This window comes from Calypte anna, chromosome 3 (assembly GCF_003957555.1).
Source record: "Calypte anna isolate BGI_N300 chromosome 3, bCalAnn1_v1.p, whole genome shotgun sequence".
NCBI lineage: Eukaryota > Metazoa > Chordata > Aves > Apodiformes > Trochilidae > Calypte > Calypte anna.
Window position 1 is genome coordinate 114,165,010 of NC_044246.1, and position 26,352 is coordinate 114,191,361.

The 26,352-nt window shown below is 44.7% G+C and overlaps 1 protein-coding gene across 1 annotated transcript in view; it reads right to left on the bottom strand.

Moving 5' to 3' along the window:
* FZD3 (frizzled class receptor 3) overlaps positions 1–26,352 on the bottom strand; it is a 75,931-nt gene that overhangs the window by 35,814 nt on the left and 13,765 nt on the right. The window contains exon 3 of the mRNA XM_030447603.1: positions 134–330. Coding sequence (XP_030303463.1) covers positions 134–330 — 197 coding nt within the window. The remainder of the gene's footprint in view (positions 1–133; positions 331–26,352) is intronic.

The window sequence follows — 26,352 nt, forward strand, 5'->3', positions numbered from 1 at the left end:
TCAGGGCAGCTGTAATGGAAAGCATTTAAAATGTCTGTTTCAGGTGACAATACAGCCTGGATCGTGCTAAAACTCTAGCCTGGGATTCTGAAAAAAAAAAAAAAAAAGAAAAGAATAAAAAAGATTTTCTCACCTGGTGCATTCCATATCCTCAGGCCAAGAGACCCCAAACATCTCCATGAGCTTGGAGCACTCAGTGTGTGCTCTCTGGCAGAGCCTGCGGCAGGGCAGGGTGACCCGGCCGTACTCCATGCACACAGGGGCATAGAGGGCACAGAGAAAGGGTCTGAAATCCCTGGAGCATTCCAAATTCACCATGGGGTGAAAGGGCTGGAAGGGAAAAAAAGGGAGAATTAAACCGAGGTACAAACAGTAGTTTTGTAGATGGCTTCAGCAGGAAGGTGAGGTTTGTCTGGTGAGGTGTTAGAGCTTTCACAACCTTAATCACAACCTTCTTTTTCTGAACTCTGTCTGCTGGAAGAAGTGATCACTTTGTGTTTTAGGAAGACAGGCAGTCAAGAAGCCTGGGGACAATGACAAAGGCTCACAGGGGGCACTGATGTACTCCATTTGCATCAAGATCAATGGGAATTAGACAGCTAAACACCTCTGAGGATTCAGGATTAGCATCACACTCTCCAATACCAGTCCTATAAATGTGCTTCCTTTGAGCACTTGTGTAACTGGCAGACACACCATGGATTGCCAGCTGCTTATCTAGTAGGATATTATGAAAAACTTCCATGAGATTACAGTCAGATAATGTCTATACTGTTATTCCTTGACTATATAGAAATCCAGCATTCTGTGGTCTTTCAAATATGATGTTTGGACCACAACACAATATTTATAAATCATCTCTCTCCTTCTTGAATTCCTTCAGCAGAGCAGTGTTCTTCATCTCTCAGGACAAAATGCAAGTACAGGACATTTTCCACTGCATTCTTCCCTTAGCATCTTGTCCAGCTGAAGAGAGCCCATCTGGTAAAATGCCATTTCCAACAGCAGAGGTTAGAAAACAGCCCCAATGTGCATGCTGTGACTGCTACACAAATTCTGACAGATGCAGAACTTTCTAGTTGCCAGATCAAGGCTGCAGTCACAGTGCTGTCCAATTAAGTGTGTAATTTCTTGACACTGATCAGAAAACACTGATAGCAAAGCCTGAAAAGAATGAGTTGGAAAAAATAACTGGTGTTTTGCCTTCTAACAGGTTTAAGTAGCTGTGATAGCAACACTGAGAGAAAATCTATCTCACTTAGCTACACACAGCAGTTCTCAAGTATTTCTGAAGATGAAAGAAAAAAGTAGGACAGGGATTTGTGTCTTAATAAAAACTGCAGCACATCAATAATCCATGTTATCTCCTCACTATCCAACACGGGTTCATTTTGCTCTTGCTTGTTAGGGTTTGTCTTTAATGCTCTCAGGAGTCAATCAATATCTTATTCTGAGTTTGTGTTATGCCTAACACTCTACAAAGCCTCTCCAGATCTTTAGATATTAATATAAGATCAATTATAGTCTCTTAGGACTGGAACTACAGAATATTGAAGTGCATTAGGAGTTTAGAATGAAACAAACCAGCATGTGAGTGCTGAACAGCAGTGACATTTTTAGTCAGCCACTTCTTTTCCTTGACTTGTGTTTTAAATCACAGCTTGAAGGGAAGAGGTGACAGTCTGCTTGATCAGTGGTAATGAGAACAGCAGCTCTGTTCTAGGTAGATTTTTATTAAAGTCCATTATCTTGATACCAGAGTTCCCTCTTCTAACCCAGCCAAGCACAATTAGAGAGCATCAAGTCTCATCTTTAGAATTTGTGGTGCAATAGCAGAAGCCCAAATGAACCTGATATATATACATATATATATATAAACCCTAAATCTGATTATAAACTGAAGAGCAGGCTGCAGAAAGATTACTTTTTCAAACAGCAATTTCCTGAGAACTATTTTAAACCAATCCAACATTTTTTTTCCCCAAACTGCAGAACAGAACAACAAAAAATAGGTCACCTCGGGTGGCAACACAAGATGACAGCTACCAGAAACAAAGAGGAAAAGTTTCCCATTTCAGTTCTTCTTCACTGCCTTCCTCACTCTCTGATTCCTCCTATATGCCTCCTATATTCCTATATGCCTCCTATATTCCTATATGCCTCCTTTGCTTTGCAAAATTTTGGGACTACAAGACACAATCATGCTGTGATCTTTCTGATTTAAAAAAAAAAAAAAATCATATTTATGATTTGCCAAGCTGATCAAATTCTTTTCAGTGCTACATGTTTCTGAAAATGCTGCCACATGACAACAGAGCCATGCAATTTGGCAGCCACTTGTGTGAAGAGCAGGAAAAGCCCTCAGAGCTATCAGCAAGGAAAAAGGAAGCATTAGTTGTAAGGTATTTACACATTTCCAAGCTTGCTGTCACTCAAGGAACACTTTCTGTTTGGCTGGACATGCACTGCAGGTGCACGTTTGGTTTTATTTTTAAATAATTTAAAGCTATTCTTTGACAACAAGGATCCAAGAAATGGTCTCTAGGTAGTCAGGACACCTGATATGGCTGGAAAAGCTTGAGAGAAGAATCTACCATTATTTGATGGAAAGGAAAAACCAAAGGAAAACTCCACTTCTGTTTTGGGAAGTGTCTAACTTTGCTTCTTTTCAAAGAACTTCAAAAAATAAGAAAATAAAGTTACATCTTTCTGAAAATAAGCTAATGGCTCAATGCCTGACACCACCCCTGCCCCTCCAAAGTCCTCCCTCCAGCCACTGTACTTTTTGTACCTACCTAAATTTCAAATTCTCCTGACAAATACTCTGCTGCTTTCCTCTGGTAGGCTTTCCATTAGGAACAGATGTTTCAGACATCTCTCTTTTGCTGTACTTCACCTTAATTAAAAGATCTGCTTGGTTCTGGTTGATTTGCAGAAAGCTGTGGCCACTGAGGAAGAGCCCAGAGGAAGATCTGTGAGTGGATCAGTCGAGGGCAAGGGGCACAGGTTGCTCCTGGGGAGATTCCCATTGGACACAGGAGGAAAATTGTTCACTCTGAGGACAGTCAGACACTGGAATGGTCTCCCAGGGGATGTGGTGGATTCTCCCACTTTGGGAAGTTTGAAGTCTCAGCTCAATGAAGTGCTGGGACATCTCAGATCAACAATAATATAAGAAGGGTTGGAGCAGGTGAGCCTTGAGGTCCCTTCCAACCTGGTTCTAGGATTCTATGATCTCAAGATGCGCACATGAGAAAACTGCAAACACAGCTCCAGGCCGTGGCTATTGCAAAGCAAAGGATAAATAGTAAAGCAAGTGTCAGGGAATGGAAAGGCACCAGGAATTCCTTGTGTCCTGTTGATCCTACTGGGGGCTGTTGTAACAGCTTTCAGCCAACTTACAGAATGGCTGAGGTTGGGAGGGAGCTCAGAGCTCATCCCCTTCAACCCCCCTGCCATGCCCAGGGACACCTCTCATCCAGCCCAGGCTGCTCCAAGCCTCATCCAACCTGGCCCTGAACACCTCCAGGGAGGGGGCAGCCACAGCTTCTCTGGGCAATCTGTTCCAGAACTCCCAAGGACACTGGGCAATGGTGTCTGAGGGAATATTGGAACTGAGAAAGGAAATGTCCATAAATAGGGATGCAGATAGTGATTTTTGGCAATGGCCCCAGGGGCTGTAAAAGCACTGCTGGTAAGGGCAGATTCTGCACAGAATCACAGGATGTCAGGGGTTGGAAGGGACCTCTGAAGGTCACAGAATCCAACCCCACTGCCAGATCAGGACCAAAACTAGAGCAGGTCACACAGAAATCCATCCAGACAGGTCTTGAAAGTCAAGGCTGTGCCCTTCAGCAGCCCAAGGGCTCAGTGACAGGGGGCTCAGCCACTCTGGATGTGCAGACAGCAGCCAAAACATCTGATTCTCCTGCTGTCCATGGTGCCATTTATTGTCCAAGACACATCTGCAGGAGCCTGAGTGATCAGGCCCAAGGTCTGTCCTCTCTTGGGTCTGAGAGGTCTGATGCAGGGTCTGTGCAGGGACTCACTCCCTTCTGGGGTGGCAGCTGGGCTGAAGACTCATCAGAAGTGACTCTGCTGTAACTCAATCTCCCTGAAAAAGTCCCCCCCAGGGCACATTCGCTGCAGAAAAGAAGTCTGGTTTTGAGCATGGCCTTGGCATACTCCTCAAAACACAGCACAGATACACACAGCCCCAACAACGCTGAAGAAATAGACTTCCAGCAGGAGAAATTTAATAGGACTGTTCCCTTGGTGCTGGCTGTTCTGCTTCTCTGCAGCTCCAGAGAAGAGACCATTCTGTCTCCCAAAATAACAACTGCAGGAAGACAAAACCTCTCTTATGAATTTTATGGATTCAGTTTAATTCAAAATCATGAGGAGACAGCAAAAGAAGAAAACACACTACGACCACTCTGTGTAATTCAGAAAAGAAAAAAGATTCCCTTACTTGCAGCCCCTACCAGTGTTAGTGCAGTGAGCAGCTCAGTCTGTCTCTAAAATTATCTTTACCCCTTTGCAGCTCCAAAGGTGAAAAGTTGCTTCCACACCTCCTGATTGTGTTGTTCACTATTAAAAATAAAGCCAGGGAGGTTAAAAGTCTTTTTTTCATGCTCTTGCCCAAGGATGCAGGGTGAGTTATGACACTAAGCCCTGCTCCAGGGGTGCCTGACAAAGGGCTCTCTGTTCCAAGGGGATGTGTCTGAGGAACTGCTCAACAACCCAACAGGCAGAGGGCAAAGGAAGAGGACAGAAGACATGGCAGCCAGACTGGCTTCAATAATTCAGGCCAAGTCCTGAGGAATGCAAGGAAGGGAAGAGATAAATGTTTAAGAAGAGATAAACACTTCACTCCTGATGGTAGTTAAGTATTTAAAATACGCCAGATCACATCACTGGAGAACCTGTCTCCAGTTGTACACCCTCTGGTCCTTCTACCTCTGAGAAAAAACCTTTGTGCTTGCACAAATTCCTTCCACCCCGGTGCTCACAGCAGCATTACCAACTTGACCTCTCTCAGCCTGAGTCAGGACACTCTCATCATAGAATCATAGAATCATAGAATCATAGAATGGGCTGGGTTGGAAGGGACCTCAGAGATCATCAAGTCCAACCCTTGATCCACTCCCCCCATGGTTCCCAGCCCATGGCACTCAGTGCCACATCCAGGCTCTTTGGAAAGATCTCCAGACACGGAGAATCCACTACTTCCCTGGGCAGCCCATTCCAATGCCTGATCACCCTCTCCAGAAAGAAATTCTTTCTCATCTCCAACCTAAACCTCCCCTGGCACAACTTGAGACCCTGCCCTCTTGTCTTGCTGAGAGTTGCCTGGGAAAAGAGCCCAACCCCCCCCTGGCTCCAACCTCCTTTCAGGGAGTTGGAGAGAGTGATGAGGTCTCCCCTGAGCCTCCTCTTCTCCAGCCTCAACACCCCCAGCTCCCTCAGCCCTTCCTCACAGCAATTCTGTTGGATCCCCTTCACAGCCTCCTTGCTCTTCTCTGGACCTGCTCCAGCACCTCAATCTCCTTCCTGAGCTGAGGGGCCCAGAACTGGTCACAGGACTCAAGCTGTGGCCTCCCCAGGGCTGAGCACAGGGGCAGAATCCCTTCCCTGGACCTGCTGGCCACGCTGTTCCTGACACAGCCCAGGATGCCATTGGCCTTCTTGGCCACCTGGGCACACTGCTGGCTCCTGTTCAGCTTCCTGGCAATCCAGACTCCCAGGTCCCTTTCTGCCACTCTGTGCCCAGCCTGGAGCTCCCCATGGGGTTGTTGTGGCCAAAGTGCAGGACCCAGCACTTGGCCTTGTTAAACCTCATCCCTCCTGTCCTTTGCCAAGCAGGTGGTGTGTTCCAAACACCACGCCACAAACTGCTTTCCTCAGAGCAGTCCAGCTTCTGTACAACCTCCCCCAGCTCTTACTTTCTCTCTTCCTTGGAATTTTCTTTGCTGGGAGCAAAGTTACTTTAAGAAATTTCCCCATTCCCAGCAGTGTGGTCCCAGCTCCTTCACTCCCTGCAATTCCTACCTGCTGCAAAAATGAAACTCTGGGTAATATTTTAATGGCCACGCTCGAGCAGAGAGGAGAAATTTCCTGCTTGCCTTTGCTTCTCTTTTGGTTTGCTTTGGTTTGGTTTGGTTTTTATTTTTTCAGTGGGGGATGAAGGACAAAGCAGAGCCAAAGTTATAGGTATAGATTTCCCCCCTCAATTTCTTTTTTTAACGAATTCTGTTTTGGTTTCCAAGCAAGAACAACAACTCTTAACTCTAAGTACACCCTGGACCTGTGTCACAGTTTCAGACTTACACTATTGAGTGGTAATAAACCAAATTCTACCTTTTCTTCCACAGAGCAGTAACCATTTAGCTGGCTGATATATGGGAAGTGACATTACTGTGCGACTGAATGGGATTTATTTTGGGATCTCTCACTGCCCTGTTTGTTTAGATTTCCCTTTTCAGAGAAGGCTGAAGAGGAAGCACTCTCATCAGCTCATAGGCAGAAGGAGGGAACTTTTCTTCCCTCAGGCTCCTGGGAAAAGAGTGATGCTATGAATATCCATTACTGCTCCAATTCTCTGATGGAAGCAACTGCCTCGGGGCCCATCCTGTCTCAGGGCAGCCACATGATGCCTCCTCTGTTGCTCAATGTTTGATTTTAGCTTGCTATTCATTAGGGAAAAAAATAAACTTGAATTGTATCTCAAAGTCCATGAGCAATAATGCTCTCCAGGCTTCCTCCTGAGGAGAATCACAGAAGTTGCAGATAGATTTAACTCTTTAGACAACTGTTAGTTAGACTGAGGAGGTCTCTGCCACCTGCTCTGATACCTACACATCTTCTTGAGGGGCAATGGGTTCAAGATAGAGCACAGGGAGTTCCACCTCAACATGAGGAAGAATTTCTTTACTGTAAGGGTTACAGAGCCCTGGAACAGCCTCCCCAGAGAGGTTGTGGAGTCTCCTTCTCTGGAGCCTTTCAGGACCCCTCTGGATGCATTTCTGAGTGACCTGCCCCAGTTTTGGTCCTGCTCTGGCAAGGGGGATGGACTTGAGAATCTTCAGAGGTCCCTTCCAACCCCTGAGATTCTGTGATTCTCTGATGAAACTGCACCCCCAGCTCTGACAGCTCGTGTGAATGCTCTCTGGAGACACCAACAAGCAGAACTGGTTCTCTTGAGGCAGTGGAAATTTGTTCTCCAGTGCCTCTGACCCTCAACACTCCCCTGAATCCTTCGAGGTTTGCTGGAGCCACAGCCCTGCTGGTTCCCAGACTGAACCTGGGAATGTTTCCTGTCACTTCACATCTTGTGCTGAACAACTGCTGGAGCACCTCAGCTGCTGACTCTGACTTCAAATGAGGCTGCACTGGAGATTCCTGCCTTAACCTGACTGCTGCTTCCTAAAGCAGATCGGGGAGTGCAGCCACAGGCAGAGCAAAGCTGGGCTTGGCAAAGAGCTGGGGCACTGACTCCTTCCAAAATCCATCCCTGGATCTAGCAGAAAGCTGCTTGTCCTGGTTTGGGCCAGGATAAAGGTGATTTTCTGTCTTGTACTTTTGCTTTTAGCTAAGTCTCTTGTAAGTAGTTGCACTTGCTGAAATGAACAGCAAGTTTCTCAGCCAGTGTGTGCTTCTAGGACTGATAACACTTGATGTTTATAGTTACTGCTAGAGACTGGTGTGCAGAGCCAAGGACACTGCTCAGCTCTGAGGAACATTTTACCGTCCAGGAGGATAAAAAGGTCCCACCTGCAGCCTCCTTTGGGGAGGAATGGACAAGATAGATGCCAGAATTGACCAAACAGAGTATTCCATCCCATACACCTCATACTCAGGATAAACTGGAGGGATCACGAGGGCCAAGCATTGATTTCCTGCTTCCAGCTGCCTGTCCTTCCTGCCTTTCTGCTTCCCTTCCTTCACCCAGCATCCTGGGAGGATTCCATCCCTTCCTCTGCCTGTGCTCCTGATCCATGCCAGCCTGAATCTGTGTGTTCCTGCCTCCAGCTCCCAACTGCTCCTGACCCCAGGATTCCAGCCTGGACTTTCCCAGGGCTGCCCTGCAGCCTCAGTGGGGATGTGAGAGTTATTGGGGGAAAGGGGGAGTGCTTTCCATTTTCCTGTATATTTGTTTATATTTAGTAATTTTTCCTATTTATCATTCCTGTTTCATTAAAGTTGTGTAGTTCAGTTCCCAACCCATCAGTCTCTCTCCCTTATTCTCTCTCCTTTCTTTATCAAGGAGGAGAGAGAGATTAATAGACAGCATGTGGTATTGGGTTTAATTGCCAGGGCAGTGTTAAACCCTGACACCGCTGGTTTTCCACTCAGGTTGGCCTTGAGCTAGACAGTGCCATCTAAGTCCAGGATGCAGAAAGAGCCAGAAACACACAGGTGTGTAAGAGGAAATCCATTTCTGCTGGAATCAAGCCACACTTGCTCTGTTTAATGTGACTGTGGAATTGCAGCTTTAGTGCCCAGACACTTGATTCTCTTTTCAAAGGCAAGAGGCTAATTTGCCCAAGCCTGTTTGAATGCACAGTGCCAAGACAAATTTAGTGTAGAAAACCTCCCATAATGTACATTCAAAGCTTACCTCACCACCACCGACTTCCTTGTTTGCAGAAACTGAGGCATTCTTTTTTTCTTTTTAATTATTTTTAGCTTTACCCAGCACTGCAGGCATGAGAAGCCAATTGGGGTCACAATTCTGTTAAGCTTTCCTCTTCAGCATGGAACAAAAGCCATTCTCCCATCACCTGTGTGAACCTTTATGAAGCACCCAGCCACCTCCTTCTGATACCCAGTGTCTCATCATTTGATATTAGCTGGAAAAATGATGGTTGCAATGAGGATTAGATTGGCACTGTATGACTTCAGGGACAGGCAAGTGAAAAAATTCATATTATTTTACCTTAGTACTAAAACTAGACATCCACATTTAAAGAGCCATTAAGGCATTCCAGCAGTAAAAATGCCAAGTAATTAGTGTAGTTTTAAATTGCATTTTTCTCACGCTAGAGGTGGGAGGAGACAATCACCCTTTTAACTCACTTGAAAACCCAAGAGCAATTATATTACCTGCCTTGCTTGTCAAAGGGCAGCAATCAGACAACCCATCCTAAGCTTCTCAGTCTGCAAGCAGGCAGCTGAGGTTAATTTCTCAATTGCAGGAGGAAAAAGAAAAAAAAAAAGTATGATAAAAATGAAAGCAGTTAAAAGACAGCAAATGACATACATCTTGGTCTATATGACTCAAAAGCAGTACCATCTGCTCTTCTTCTTTAAAGAGGTCTCCTGCTGCATTTTAAATTCTGAAGTTCCTTCAGAAGACACTGAAAAGATGGCACCCATCTGTCAATCTGCACTTTTTTCCTAAGTGCCATCTTTATATTTCAGGAAGCAGTGAATGCAGATGGGTGGTCCTGGTAACAATTTCCATTTGCAAGAAGTGTTAGTTTTCAGAAGACAGCTGAGACTGCTTGGACTTCCTGCTTCCTCTCCATATGCCTGCTGTGATGGGCTTGGGAGAATTCCAGAGGATCACAGAGAACTGAAATATATAGTTCTCTGGACTGCATTTCAGATTCTGGTAAGTGAAGACACTATAAAGCACACTTGCCTGGACAAGTAAGAGACTACTGGGCAGGAGCTGTAATCCTTGGCAAAATAATATATTTTCATTTAACTGGCACATTTCTATCTCCTGTGGTAGCAAAGAAAACCTTCCAAGTACAAGCTGAGTGTGAGCATTGCTTTGATGCCTGCTGAAAAAAATGCTTCAGTGCCCTTGTCACTGTGGGAAGGAAAGAGATACCCATTACAAGAAGTGGAGCATTAGTGATAACAACCTTTGCTTTCCCTCAATTCTACCCCCACTCCAGACTGATCTGCATCCCAGGGACTCCTGGGGGATTTCTGTCTGCTCAAGGGATGTCTGTGTCCTGGAAAAAGAAGAGGAGCAAAGAGCATAAATAATCCAGTGCTGGAGTGCTGCTTCCAAAACTTATCTTGCTGAGAGAAGGAGGAAAAAAAAGCACTTGGCATGGAGATTTGTAGGAAGGCTTGGTGCTAACTTGAGAGCCAACAACGGAGTCAGCAGCCGGATCGAGTTCTTCAGAACTCATTAAAAAAGGGATTTTTGGAATGGTGAGGGAAAAAACAGGTGAGGAGAAAGCCAAGCTCCAAGATCACCAGAGACGTTCACTTCACCTGTTCCTTGTTATTGAGACACTGCAGGGTAAAAGCAGGCAACTGGGATTTCTAAAGTACAACCAAAGCCCCACACAGTACTCCTGCTGAAGAGAATTCACTTTTATTTCTCAAAGGTTTCATTACTTCTGTGCCCAGGTGGCCAAGAAGGCCAATGGCATCCTGGGCTGGCTCAGGAACAGTGTGGCCAGCAGGTCCAGGGAAGGGATTCTGCCCCTGTGATCAGCCCTGGGGAGGCCACACCTCGAGTCCTGTGTCCAGTTCTGGGCCCCTCAGTTTAGGAAGGAGATTGAGGTCCTGGATTAGGTCCAAAGGAGAAGAACCAGGCTGGTGAAGGGACTCGAGCACAAGTCCTGTGAGGAAGGGCTGAGGGAGCTGGGGGTGTTGAGGCTGGAGAAGAGGAGGCTCAGAGGAGACCTCATCACTCTCTGCAACTCCCTGAAAGGAGGTTGGAGCCAGGGGGGGGGGTTGGGCTCTTTTCCCAGGCAACTCTCAGCAAGACAAGAGGGCAGGGTCTCAAGTTGTGCCAGGGGAGGTTTAGGTTGGAGATGAGAAAGAATTTCTTTCTGGAGAGGGTGATCAGGCATTGGAATGGGCTGCCCAGGGAAGTAGTGGATTCTCCGTGTCTGGAGATATTTCCAAAGAGCCTGGATGTGGCACTGAGTGCCATGGGCTGGGAACCACGGGGGGAGTGGATCAAGGGTTGGACTTGATGATCTCTGAGGTCCCTTTCGACCCAGCCCATTCTATGATTCTATGATTCTATGATTCTACTATTTGATGTGTGACTTTGCCAATAGTGTGGGGTTTTTTCACACAGCTGATGTGGCAGAATATAGAATCAGAGAATAGAATCATGGAATGGTTTGGGTTGGGAGGGACCTTAAAGCTCATCCAGTTCCAAACCCTTTCCATGGTCAAGGACACCTCCCCCAGCCCAGGGTGCTCCAAGCCCCATCCAACCTGGGCTGAGACACTGCCAGGGATGGGGCAGCCACAGCTTCCTTGGGCAACCTGGGCAACCAGGGGCTCAGCACCCTCAAATTCAAGAATTTCTTCCTCATGTCCAACCTCAATCTCCCCTCTTCAAGTTTGAAACCATTTCCCCTTGTCCTCTCCCAACAAACCAGGTAAAAAGCTCTACCCCAGCTTTCTTGTATCCCCCTTCAGATATCTGATACCTTCAGATATCTTAAATCACTCTTAAATGCAGATCCATGCAGGGGAGGTTGGTGGCAGGGGAGGGAGCAGGGGTTGGGAAGTGCTTCTTGTGGCACTGAACCCTGAAGTGCAGGAGGAGAGAACTACAATTTATCCTCATTTTCACAGGATGATGACAACAGCACAGTGCACATCTAAGAGAGTCAGCAAACTGCAGATTCCCTCAGTTACTCTGTCAAGAAGCACTTTAGCTTCAATGTCAGAATTAAAAAACCAGAAGCTTTCTTTTCCAGCAGAAAACATGGAATTACATACTCTATACTGGCTTGTAATTTTAAGATCTCTTGTGCAGTGAGAGGACAAGGGGAAATGGTTTCAAATTGGAAGAGGGGAGATTGAAGTTGGAGATGAGGAAGAAATTCTTTAATTTGAGACTGGTGAGAGCCTGGCACAGGTTGCCCAAGGAAGCTGTGGCTGCCCCATCCCTGGCAGTGTCTCAGCCCAGGTTGGATGGGGCTTGGAGCACCCTGGGCTGGGGGAGGGGTCCCTGACCATGCAGGGGTTGGAACTGGATGGGCTTTAAGGTCCCTTTCAACCCAAACCATTCTATGATTCTATGAATTGGGAATTTTTAGTTTGGAGAAGAGAAAGCTGAGAGGAGTCCTTATTGCTCTCTACAGTTCCCTGCAATGGGGTGGTTTAACACTTGAAGAGGGGAGACTGAGGTTGGAGATGAGGAAGAAATTCTTGAATTTGAGGGTGCTGAGCCCCTGGTTTCCCAAGGAAGCTGTGGCTGCCCCATCCCTGGCAGTGTCTCAGCCCAGGTTGGATGGGGCTTGGAGCACCCTGGGCTGGGGGAGGGGTCCCTGACCATGGCAGGGGTTGGAATTGGATGAACTTTAAGGTCCCTTCCAACCCAAACCATTCCATGATTCTATGATACAGACTCTTCAGTCAGAAGGAGGAGCCATGTGTGTAAATAATTTGTCACAGAATCACTTTGGTAGGAAAAAACCTTGAAGATTATCAAATCAAACTCTTAATCCAGCACAAAGCCAAAGTGAGGGGGACTTGTTATTATGCAACTAAATAATGATTAATAATTTCACTTGAACATTTAAAAATTGGACTAATTTTCTTTCATTCAAAATAAGAAAAGCATACAAGGAAACCCTTTTGAACAGGCCAAAGGCTTTCTTGGATCCATGCTACACATAAAACATTCAGAAAAAGAGTGGCAGCCATTCTGCTGTTAAAATTCAGTGATGAAAGTCTCTTGCTAGCAGAAACACCTGGTTTCAAAACTGAGAATTCAATGGCAGATTCAGTCATCTTAATAAATAAATTTACTGTTGGACTTTAGAACAGCTGACAGTGTTCTCAAAGCAGGACCCATCATTCAAAAACCTCTCATGTCTTTCCTCATTACCTTAGGATCAACATCTCCTTGGACATGGGTTAAATGACCTATTTTTGAAAAGCCCATAAAGCATCTAACCCTAAATACTTGAGGGAATGATCTTGCAACATCCACTAGGACTGCTCCTTTGTCATGTACTATGACATAAAAACCCTAAACCAGTTGTGCCAAATGAATTTACAGATGTGCTTGGCCACATCTTGGAACTTTCCTTGACCCTGCCTAATATTTCTTACCTAAATTCAAAATCAAAAGGAACACTCAGGTAATTCAGGAAGGCCTTTCCAACAGTGGAAAAGTGATATATATGTGGCTGGGAATAAACAGAGCATGCCAGGGATCCAATACAACCATGGATATAAACACCATGATGCAAACTACAGAGAGAGCATAATCTGTTGGATTAATAGGGTCAGAGTTATTCTGAAGAGCAAACAAAACCTACCTGAAAAGAATGCTAATATTTTAACAGCTGTGTCTTAATCTAACACCACAAACCATCTCTTCCAACTACATACCAGCAAAAATGCACACACAGACACAGAGACACAGACATCAGACACAGAGACACAGACATACACACAGACAGACGTGTCAACAGTTGGATAGGAAGGGAGATTTGGGCCTCAAAAGTAAAGATATTTCACAGAGCAGTATTTAAAACATGTTGTCTGCTGGCTTGGCAACTATTTTCCTTCCCTCATGCTTAATTTTTACACTCTCAGACTAGCATATTAAACTGGTTTGTGATACAGTGTCCTGGTTTGGGCCAGGATAAAGGGGATTTTCTGTCCTGTCCTTTTGCTTTCAGCTCAGTCTCTTGTCAGGAGCTGCACTTGCTGAAATGAACAGCAAGTTTCTCAGGCAGTGTCTGCTGCTGGGACTGATCCCACTCCATGGTTATAGTTACAGCTGGGAATGGGCTGCAGAACCAAGGAACTGCTCAGCTCTGAGGAACATTTGGCCTTCCAGAAGAAATAAAGAGGTCCCACCTGCAGCCTCCTTTGGGGAGGAAGGGACAAGAGAGATGCCAGAATTGACCAAACAGAGTATTCCATCCCATACACCTCATACTCAGGAGAAATCTGAGGGATCCCCAGGCTCAAACCCCTTCCTGCTTCCCCTTCTTCCCCTCTCCCTCTTTGTTTTGCCATCCTGGGAGGATTCCATCCCTTCCTCTGCCTGTGCTCCAGATCCATCCCAGCCTGAATCTGTGTGTTCCTGCCTCCAGCTCCCCACTGCTGCTGACCCCAGGATTCCAGCCTGGACTTTCCCAGGGCTGCCCTGCAGCCTCAGTGGGGATGGGAGAGTTATTGGGGAGAAGGGAGGGAGGAACCTGGGATCAATTTTCCTGTCTATTTGTATAGATTTAGTGATTTTTCCTATTTATCATTCCTGTTCATTAAAGCTGTGTCGTTTAGTTCCCAACCCATCAGTCTCTCTCCCTTATTCTCTCTCCTTTCTTTATCAAGGAGGAGAGAGACATTAATAGACAGCATCTGGTATTGGGTTTCATTGCTAGGGCAGTGTCAAACCCTGACATACAGATAACCCCAAAACTTAGCAGGTTGTCTCACATAAATAAGGATAAAGGATGCAGGATGGTTTTCCTGGAGGTTGTGGTCCCTCTGCAGCTCTTCTGTCCCTTATATGCATTTACCAGAGGAGGATCCAATCCCAACCAAGCTGCACCTTTTCCACATCTCAATTCAACAGCACTTCCACTTCATTTTACAGCCCTGCTCCAGCTGTTACAGTTTCTCTCTCATACAGCAATTACAGTTTTCAGACCATTTTGATTGTGAGGATTCTCAGGGGATTATATCTGCATTTGTGATTATTGTAGCCAATTTCTAACACAAGCAAAATAAAGCTGCAGTACTCAGCACTCCTCGAGTGCATTAATTGTGCAGACCTGGGCAGATGTTGATATAATACAGATTTTATTCAGGAAAATTTGTATATTTCCCTGAAAGTTTGAGTAAAAAACCATCAGTGTATGGTACCAGGAGCTCCATGCAGAGTCATCCTGGGCTGCTGCTGGTACTGGGAGCAAATCCAGTAAAGCCATTAAAAAACTTAAAGGTGACCCAGATAATTGAAACTTGGGGTCAGCTTTCTAGGTTTTGATGTCACACATGAAATTCTTCCCCCATGCTGTCTGTACAGTATGTAGAGCTGGACAGAAACAAGGGGAAAATGAGGTGGCTTTGGGGGAAGTTTTAAGTCTTTGTAAAGAGATTTTTCTGTCATTATCATTCTACAGTCTCTATGTCCTGAGCAAATGCTGACTCCATCTACTGGGATGGTTTTAACTTTTAAGAGAGATTGTCCAGCCCAATATATATTTCTTTTACTTAATTACAGAATTACAAGAGGGTCACTGATCAGGCCTCTCTACTTCTTTAGACAGTAACAGAGAAGTTAAGACTAAGAAAAACCACACTTTACTCTTAATGTATTAAATGAAAATTAATTTCTGCTCAATGGAGAAGCTTTAAGATAATTAGTTGGTGACTTCAATCTTAATAATTAACCATTAAAAAAAAAAAAAACAAAACACCAAAACCATGTCTGAACAGAGCAGCTGTAAATTAAAATTTAAGATTCATCAGGGGATGCTATGCCTCCCACTTAGTGCCAGGTTAATGAGGTCACAGATGATCTCTACAGGGGAGGATAAAGAAAGAGAATTTAAAAAATAATTGCAATTATACAATATTTTCCCACTGGGCAGAAAGCTGTTACCCACCTTGCAAGCATTTGAATGACCAGTTCTGAAAATCTCACCAAAACTCTCAAATTCAGAATAAAACCAAGCTCTTGAAGTTGTTTTTTTTTCCCTCCAGTTAATAATTTACCAGATAAATATTTGACAGGAATTCCCACAGTGCCTCCACTTATTTGTTCCTCCAGTACCCTAAAAGCATGCTTGCTTCTCTCAAAATGGAATAAATAATATTTTGCCCTCAAAGGCCCTGAAGTTTCTCCCTGTTGAGGACAGAAGTTTGTGCTTAGCTCTCTCCCATATCACTAACACACTTCTTGGGGAAAAATTGCTCCTCCAGTGCACCCTGCATGGCTTTGAAACACTTTGGACAAGACCTAACACAATAAGAGGATTAACAAGACAGAGGGAGGAGAGAGGGGACATGGATGGAAGGCAACAAGGGAAGAAAAAAAAAGATTGTGAGGCCCTGGTGTGGGATGATGGACCCAAATTCTTTGGCAATGAAATAAAGAGAATAAAGAGAAGCAGATATCAGTGGGTGCTGTGGAAGCAGCAGCTCTGGAAAAGGTATCTCAAGCAGGGAGTGACACTCAGAAGCACTCTGAATGTGGTCTGTGTGCCAGGCTCTGCATGGGATGCACTGCAGGGATGTCAGCAATGAGGGAAGGGACAGAGAATGGAATCAGTGGGATCAAACTATAGAAAAAACAGGTCAGATAAATACCAAAGAGAGCATGAAATGCTTGCATCACCGTTTGAGGGTGATGGAAGAGACAAGAGGGGTAAGTAAGTGTGTTTTCCCATTGATTGCCTCTTTGAATACTTGCCCACCACTGCAAAATCCCTTTTATATATATTAATGTAAATGTCTAAAAGGCTGGAAAATGCAACTAAGCAAAGCCCAGGTGTAGGGCTATATGTTAAGGAAGGGGAAAAGAACTGGAAACCGCTGCCCTAAGGCCTGGCAGACCACAGAACACCAGGCAGGGGATGTTTCTGCTCTGGAGAAGCAGGGGAAGTTCATACAGCAGAGCTGGCTTTCCAGTCCCTTTTTCTCTTAAAGCTGAAAAGCAGCAAGATGGGGACAGGAGAGTGGGTAGGAGTGTCCCTACATCCATTTGTTACTGTTCCATGATGAGTTCTGCTCAATAACCCTTTGCTGATTTCACTCATGATTCCCCTCCTGCTGCTTCCCTCCCCATGGATGAGGACTGAGAGCCAGAGATCAAAAATGTGTCCTTCAAGCCATTATCCTCTGTGATGGATACAGCAGGTTATGCCAGAGGAGTTGGCTACCACTGCAGGAGAACTGCAAGCCACAGATCTTTTACAATCCTGGCTTCAATTCAAAGCTCCTTTCTTGAGTCCCCTTGGTGACCCTGGCTACTAGCAGCAACTAGTACCAAATGGGAGGGGAACCAAAGCCTTGCTTTTAAAAGCCTGGAAGCTTACTATTTCCAGACAAAAGCAACTGCTTCCCACAGTGCCAGGAAAAAAATGTTAACTGATGGATCTGAAGAATTATGTTGCTTTTTTGTGATGCCACTTGATTAGGGTTGTTCCAAATAATAGGAATAATTTTCCTGTACTAAGTCAGACTAAGGAAAACGTGGCCTCTTGGGTATTTTATCCATAGGATTTTATATTAAAGTGCAGCTGGAGGACAAATTTCCAATTCAGACCATTTAAATGGTATTTCTTTGATATCAGGTAAAGACTATTTTGCTGTGAGAACCAAGCAGACTGCTTGTAATTCAAACTGCAGTAAATCCGAAGATAAAGTAACCCCACTGTTTTTCTATAAATCCCTATGAAACTTGAATTATTTACCACATTTCTAAAACATGCAGATAAAATGTCTCAAAGGCACTTGCAATCATGTGATGCCTATTTTTGCTTTCTTGAAGTGTTTGAGTATTGACAGTAAGCATCAAAGCTGAAATCCAAGACCCAACTTTGTTACCATACTGTTGTCTGCAGTTCCATTCCCATATTGCACCTGCCCAGCTCAGATGGCACTGCTAAAAATATACAATAAGAAACCAGAAGGAATACTCATGATTCAGCTAATGTGATCTGTTGATTCTGATCCACATGGATTCATCCACTCCCCCACGAAAACGGAGGGACAGATGTTAGATAACTGAGAGTGTGACTGAATCACTACAAAAGGAAAAATGTCTTCTACATAAGTTTTCAGAGTAAAACATTAAAAACATGAATGTTGCTTTTGGACCTGTGAAGGGAGAAGAAAGCCAAGTCTAGAATTCTTTCATTGAATTCAAAAAGAAAGATGTTTCTCCTTGCTCAGTGCCACAAACACGACAACATTTGTTCAATAAATGGAGAAACAGGGAATATAAACAAGTGTACATATTGAAAGCAACTTTTAAAAGATAAATTTCAGGTTTCTACAACACACAAAAATGAACTACAAGGAGCTCTCCTTCCTTGTTCAGATTTAAATTAAGCAGCCTTTTGTGCTTCTCTTCTCTCCTTTTCTCTTTTCAAATTTCCTTCCTCGTTTCCATGGGAACCCCCTGGCTGACAAGCCTCCCGAGCAGAGCAAGAGGCCAAGCTTAGCAAGGGGTGTGAAAAGGGGAGAGAGTCAAAGGGCAGAATTTGGCTCGGGAGAATCAAGATGCCAACCTTTGTCACCCCATAAAGGGGGGGGTAACCATAGGAACTAAGTCTGTGGGACAGGGGAAGGGAGAGGGAGGGAGGATCATGGCCAAATTCACAAGATGGGGAGGAAAATGAGAAAGGAGGTGATAAAAGCGTAATGCTAGCAGGAAAAAAAAAAGGCTTATGGATGAAAAAAAAATTAAAATAAAACTCTAAGGATCTAGTATCCAACTTTGTGCTGGTTTTAGGTTCACATAATAGCACCAAATTAATTTGAACGAGGCCAGAGAGAAACTGGGCTGATCTCATTGGAAAGCCCTACAGGACTATTTAATGTTCTCCAAAAAAAGATGGTGAATATTCCTCTGGATTTTGACAGGCTCTGAAGAGGTTTTCTAAATGCCTCAGAGATGACTGGAAACAACAGGGCTTCAGGAAGATTGCTGTGGAGCTATGTAGAGCCAGTTTTACACTACCAGTTCTTGAAGGATATGACAGCTTGTCTGGTTGTGATCCTTCCTGCAAGAGTAACCTGACCCAGCAGGTGTACACACAGGTGTACACACCAGGGCATCACCTTCATTTGCTCCATAAAAATAGGGATAGGGCATCCTTTTATTCCTGTACTTTGTGAAAGAGGCAGCAGGAGGATGAGGCATGAAACAGCTCTGTAAAAAAGGACAAGGGGAAATGGTTTCAAACTGGAAGAGGAGAGATTGAGGTTGGACATGAGGAAGAAATTCTTGAATTTGAGCCCCAGGTTGCCCAAGGAGGCTGTGGCTGCCCCATCCCTGGCAGTGTCTCAGCCCAGGTTGGATGGGGCTTGGAGCACCCTGGGCTGGAGGAGGGGGCCCTGACCATGCAGGGGGTTGGAACTGGATGAGCTTTAAGGTCCCTTCCAACCCAAACCACTCTGGGATTATCCTATGATAATTTCTGAGCTTTTTTTTTTTACCTCTGTTATGTTTTTACCTCTGTTACATAGGGATGTGGGAAGCTGTCAACCCACAGAACTCTGCCCCATTCAGGCTGTGGGCTCTGGGTTCGGGAGGACAGATCCATGCTCCAGAGCATCCAGACTTAAAAAAAGAAACCCAAGTGTTTAGTTGTGTTTTTTGTTCGGTTGGGTTTTTTTTTTATGTTTGTTTGGGGTTTTTTTTCTGTGCAAATCCCCAGCAGTGATAAAACCAGAGGTGTCCCTACTCCCGTGGGATCCAACTGCTCCATCACTGGAGAATGAAAGGTCCTGTGCAGGTTATGGGCTCATTTCCATCAGATCAAGAGCAATAGCCCTTGACCACCTGAGGAGGATGCTCTGCTGGGAACCACATCTGGTTTTTTGGGTGATTTGGCACTGGCCCAGGTTGCCCAAGGAAGCTGTGGCTGCCCCTTCCCTGGCAGTGTCTCAGCCCAGGTTGGATGGGGCTTGGAGCACCCTGGGCTGGGGGAGGTGTCCCTGACCATGCAGGGGGTTGGAATTGGATGAGCTTTAAGGTCTCTTTCAACCCAAACCAGTCTGGGATTCTATGCTTCTAAGAAAATCACAAGTGATACATAAAGGAAAAACACAGTCCAGTTGTTCACTGTATCTTTAGCACCAAAAGTAGGGAAGACAAAAGCAGCAGGTGGGTTGCTTGAGAGGAGAGGAAAAAACAGCAGCAAATCCTTGACACAACACCTTTAACTCACACAACTCTTTCCCACTGATCTGTGAGGATGCTAAAGGAATGTATTTGTGGAAAAATACATCCAGGGTTACTAACACAAAACATTCCCAAGCCAGAAACTGCTGAACATGGAAGAAGAGCCTGGGTGGATGTTCCACACCTGACCTGCTCCCTGCACTATCTGCTGTAGGGCCCCCATCAGAGAGTTCCAGGCTAACCAGATCTTCTTATCACTGTTCTTAGGTCCTTACCTTTATCTACATCCTCCCCGGTTTAATTTCTACTCGCCTGTCTCTTCTTCAAAAGTTTGCTTGATAAAAATGTTACTGGTTTTCACGTCCAAAATGTTACAGGCTGAACAAAAAATCTCTTCATGAGCACTGGGTGCCTCAACCATCAGGGATATTTTGCTTCCCTTCAGTAACAGCTGGGGCTGTGGGCAGGAGGAACACAGGCTCCATTGCCTTCTGAAAGCTGCAAAAAACCTCCTGCATCTGCATCTCTTACAACAAAATGGGGAGCAAGGCAGGAATGCAGAAATGAGGCCCCTGGGAATTTAAGGTTTGTCCTTTGAGTGTTAAAAACATGGTTTGGTGAAATCGTCTGCTCACAGCACAGAAAACAACAGCTTCCCAGCCACACAGGGACATCCCATTGATACAAAAAAATTATTTAATCAATAAAAGGCATCCTAAGCTGCTTTAAAATCACCACAAATGGCTCCCAAAGCAAAGAAGGAATCTGCAGCCATAGCAGCAAGACAAAGGGTAATATTTATGCCAACTGCTCCTTGGCATTTAAGATGTTATTTCATACTTATTCTCTTGTCTTGTCAGTCTGTTGTGGGTTTCTTTCTGAATCCAACTATCCTATAATTGCAGCTATCACTGCACACTAAAGAAAGGAAAAAACCCACTTCCAAGTGTTCCCAAGAATAGGTACTTTTAAATAGTCCACTTTTATGTCACTATTCTTTATGTCACTGCTAACTTCTTGCAGGAAAAACACTTTCTAAAAGAATGGCAGGTGGAAAGGTCAGAATAGGAGAGAGCTTCCAAAATAATACATCTGCTTACAAGTCAGAACTGAGGTATCTAAACACTCAGTATTAAAGGAGTGCAATGAGGAAGAGAAAGGGCTTGCCAGGGACTAAACAGAAGTGATGACTTGATCCCATGGGAGATGTGCTAAATCTCTGCCTTGGGAGGGACAGAATTTAATGTGTGTACAGGCAGAGTTCAAGGGGGCTGTTTCAGCACTCATACAGCATTTCTATATCCTCCAAGTTGTATATAGTACCAGATGAAGGGCTACATCTGGCCACTGCTACAGCACACAACACAAACATGTTTTCACCCCACTACAGCTGCACCTAAGAGAGTCAACTGGCTAATTTTTATTAAGGTAGAGGAAAAAAACCCACACAGATAGGAATGAATGTCTGTACACTCATGGGAGGCAAGAGGAATGGGAAATGGTAAGACCAAAGTTCACTTACTGCTCCAGCACAACATTGTTTTTACTTCTGAGTTTATAAAGCTATAAAGCTGCAGCTGACTACAAAGTCACTGTCATTTAACCATTTCAAACTAAATTCATGTGTGTTCCACCTTTTCTAATAATTCCTCTTTAAGCCTCCACCAGATGCTACCAAATTAGCCACAATGCAGAGCCATCTGCCTTCATGACCCTGAAAACAAACCTGCTGTGAATTGCTGATTAAGATGTAGATCACTCACTTTAAACTGAATCATTACATAAAACAAACGTGGGGTTTTTTTTTTATATGCTTCATATGCATTAAACTCTTCAGGTTAAACTTAATTTCCATATTTCCACTTGAATCACCATTCAGGATCAATCTTCTCTCCCAGGAAATAGGAACATGGTGACAGAGTTACTCTTCAACATGCAGGCAGTAGTGAATTGATTTAACGACAAAACCACCCAAACACAACCTCTTTTCATTTCCTCTCTCACTTCTAGTCTGAATTTAGAAATATTCTGCTGCCACCTTGTCCTCATTAATAAACATAAAAGACTAAAAACCAGTTATTTCTGAAATTATTCTCTGGAGGATGTCTGTTAGGCAGGCAAAAGGAAGTCAGGGATTCTACCACCTGCTCTCCAGCTCTGCTAGTTGAGCCCTGACGAGAGATGCAGAAGTTTTAACCCTTGTTTGTGTTCTTTGTGTTGGTTTTCCAAAGAAGAATCTCTTCAGCACTCCATTCTTTCCTGCTGCTCTGCACAGTGTAGTGCCTTTATCTGGTTCCTTGAAGTGCAATTAGGTTGAGCCCTGGAGGAAAAAGTCAAGAGGCTCACAGGAGTGATTGCTCCCATTAAAGCAGCAGCCATTCCTCCTTAAAATGCCACTTACAGGTTACAGAATCACAGCACTGCCATGGTTGGAAAAGATCCCTGAGATCAACACATTCAACCATTAACATCCCCCCAACAAAATAAAATGTATTTATCAATATCTGTGTCACCATGCCCACTACAGTATGTCTTGAAGTGGGACCTACACAGTTCTTAAATACTTCCAGGATGGTGACTCCATCACCTCCCTGTATTCCCATTTTTTCTTGTACTAGGATGGACCCCACACTCAGAAATGATCATAGAATAATCCCAGAGTGGTTTAGGTTGGAAAGGACCTTAAAGCTCCTCCAGTTCCAACCCGCTGCATGGTCAGGGACCCCTCCCCCAGCCCAGGGTGCTCCAAGCCCCATCCAACCTGGGCTGAGACACTGCCAGGGATGGGGCAGCCACAGCTTCCTTGGGCAACCTGTTCCAGTGTCTCACCACCCTCAAATTAAAGAATTTCTTCCTCATCTCCAACCTCAATCTCTCCTCTTCAAGTTTGAAACCATTTTCTCTTGTCCCAAGTCCCTACACACCTGTGTCAAAATCCCCACCCCAGATTACTTGTAGGCTTTCCTTAGATATGGGAAGGTTGCTGTAAGGTCACCTGGGAACCTCCTTTTCTCCAGGCTGAAAGATGCTTCCAAATTCAGGGACTGACACTCATTCAGATTATCTTGAACCTCACTGGACTTTAAAAGTAAAAAGGATGAGACTGATGGTCCATTCACAGCTATTTGCAAGGAACAGCTTCCTCACAAGTGCCATTTTACAAAACTGTCAGATCATCCCAGTTTTCATGTGGATCTACAAGGGGATGTAACAGCTCTACTTCTTCCCAAATTGTTCTCACCCACCCAGACCTTTGCACAGCACTCCTGCCCTTCCCAGGTTAAGATGAGGACCAGAAGCTGATGTGTTTCAAAGAGCCTCAGGTGTTCCCAAAGCACAATTCTGACTGAGGCAGCAGATGATTAGGACACCCTTGGCTCTGCCTGTAGTCTGCAGATTCATCTCTGCAATCCCAGCCTTGAGACATTCTGGTTTAAGAATAAACCAATAAAAATCTTTACGTGGCTGTTTCAAGGGTGAAAATCCAGAGAAGGAATAAGGGAACATGAAGTTAATGAAAGAGGAGACTTTAATCAGCCAAAGCACAGTTTGCTTTCTTATGATCATGTACAGTTCCATTCTTCTGACACACTAAAGGGAAAATTAATCCTTACAGCAAATTAGAGTCTAAGATTAGAGTGCTTACAAACCAGCAGCTGATTAAAACCTACTTTTCTATTAGCTTTATATTCTTCCATGAGCTTTGAATGCAGAACTGGAGAATACAGAAAGCCAAGGAAAACTGCTGAGATTTAGGAGGGTGTCGTGCATGGGCAGGCAAATGAAGATGGGGAGCAGAGAGGGATAAAGAGGGAATTAATGGGGGTACAGGTTGGAGATTTTCCACCCTATATTCTCCCTGGTTTTGAAAGATGTTTCCCATTTGAATTAAAAATAAAAATCACTCTGAAATAGAAGAGGAATGGGGCATCTGCAGACAAGGCAGAAATCCCAATCACATAAACCAAGATGAGTGAATTTTGCACAATTCTCCCTGGCCCTCATGAAAATCAATAACTGAGAAACACTATTCCACGCTGAGTCCAAACCCCAATTATCTAAAGCCTGTAGTAATATATGCCTGCTAGAAAACTATTTGAGAAACACCTCTAAAATGAGCTACTTAATACTTGACCTACCTATACTGAACAAAACACCAAGCTCCTATCCCAGATGCTAAGAGCAGGACAGGAATAAATATCACTGTGTCTTCTGCTAAAGCCATTTTAAAGCAGGTTCTTTTCCACTTAAAAAATAAAATAAAAAAAAAAAAAGACCAAAAAAATGAACTAAAATCACCACTGGGAAGAGAAAAAGAAAAAAAAAATTCAATTAAAAAGGAAACTGTGCTATCCACACAGAAACAGAGGTAGGAAGGGTAAACAAATCTTGCAGCATACACTCTGGTTAATGACATTTTCCTCTGCCAGAATCAGGAGAAGCAAGAAGCCAGGAAACTTGAACTAGGGTATGAAAAATCAGGGGTCTTCACATCTGTAGTTGCATATTCTGTGACAAAGCCCATTAACTATTCACCAGCTCTGCTTCTAAAGATTTAAAGCTCCCTGACTGGATAGCTTTTCTGTATTAATCCAATGATTCCCAGCTGCTGAACCCTGCCATGCTGATGGAACAGGCATGCAGGATTCAACATTAGTCCTCTCCCCATCCAGGTACCTCCCTCACATTGAAAAATATATCAGATCAACTGCAGGATAATATTATTTCCCTATTTCCCCTCTGCATCTCCCACCTACACAGGAGCCAACATGCCACAGTGCCTACCCCTAAGTCCTTGCTGCTGCTCTTTTTTGAGATGCAAAATGGGAATGGAAGTTGGGAGAGAGTGCAAAGGAATAATGTGTTATCTCTCCTGCCCATATGGTGAGTGCATCATCTCATTTTCTGGAGTGTTTGACCTCTGGTATAATCCCAAAAGACAAGGCTTCTGCATTCAACCAGAGGGACCCATTTAACCCTCACCTATTTCTGGTTCTTGGCCTTTAAAGTCTCTTTGATCCCTAGAATCATTTGTCAGGTCCCATAAAAATCAGGGTAAGGAGAAGGAAGTGCTGGCAATATATTTAACTGCAAAAAGGCTGGCAATCATGATATTAAACCACTTCGTGAGAGACAACTGACTTAATAGCATGCTCCTGTGCACCAACAGGCAACCAACAGTTAAATGCTCTCTGATAAAAAAATGTTTCTCTACAAAAATGTATGTATGTGGGAAGTGTGGATCAGCTGGAAGGCAGGAGGGCTCTGCAGAGGGACCTGGACAGACTGGAGAGTTGGGATGATCCCAACAGTATGAGGTTCAACATTCCAAGTGCCGGGTCCTGCACTTTGGCCACAACAACCCCATGGGGAGCTCCAGGCTGGGCACAGAGGGGCAGAAAGGGAGCTGGGAGTCTGGATTGCCAGGAAGCTGAAGAGGAGCCAGCAGTGTGCCCAGGTGGCCAAGAAGGCCAATGGCATCCTGGGCTGTGTCAGGAACAGCGTGGCCAGCAGGTCCAGGGAAGGGATTCTGCCCCTGTGCTCAGCCCTGGGGAGGCCACAGCTTGAGTCCTGTGTCCAGTTCTGGGCCCCTCAGTTTAGGAAGGAGATTGAGGTCCTGGAGCAGGTCCAGAGAAGAGCAAGGAGGCTGTGAAGGGATCCAGCAGAATTGCTGTGAGGAAGGGCTGAGGGAGCTGGGGGTGTTGAGGCTGGAGAAGAGGAGGCTCAGGGGAGACCTCATCACTCTCTGCAACTCCCTGAAAGGAGGTTGGAGCCAGGGGGGGGTTGGGCTCTTTTCCCAGGCAACTCTCAGCAAGACAAGAGGGCAGGGTCTCAAGTTGTGCCAGGGGAGGTTTAGGTTGGAGATGAGAAAGAATTTCTTTCTGGAGAGGGTGATCAGGCATTGGAATGGGCTGCCCAGGGAAGTAGTGGATTCTCCGTGTCTGGAGATCTTTCCAAAGAGCCTGGATGTGGCACTGAGTGCCATGGGCTGGGAACCACGGGGGGCCCAGCCCTCCAGCCAGTTCCTAACCCAGCACAGGTTTCAAGCACATCCTGCTGAGGTAGCACAGCAAAGAGCTGAAGGCATCAGCTGGCATAGGAACTGGTTACAGAATGGACCCACACACACTCAGAGGGACTCTTGATGTAATATTCTGATTTTCTTTGCTTAATCAAGATGGTTAATTCCAACATGCCCAGAGACAGGGTTTAGTGGAGGACTTGGCCATGCTGGGATAATGGTTGGACTTGATGATCTTAAGATTTTCCTACTAAAACAACTCTGTGATTCTATGCACGTTGCTGTACCACAATGAGACAACATTCATGACACAAATTATTAGCTTTTATTATGTTAGCAAATATATTGGGAATCATATTAGCAAATAGGCAGCCTACTGTTTAAAAAAACCAACAGGAAATAAGGTTTCAACAATTCCCTCAAGAAAAAAATTATGGTATGGCAAGAGGATTACTCTGAATCCACTGATGGTAAGATAATAGCTGTAGTAGTTTTCTTTTTTACTTCATATTCA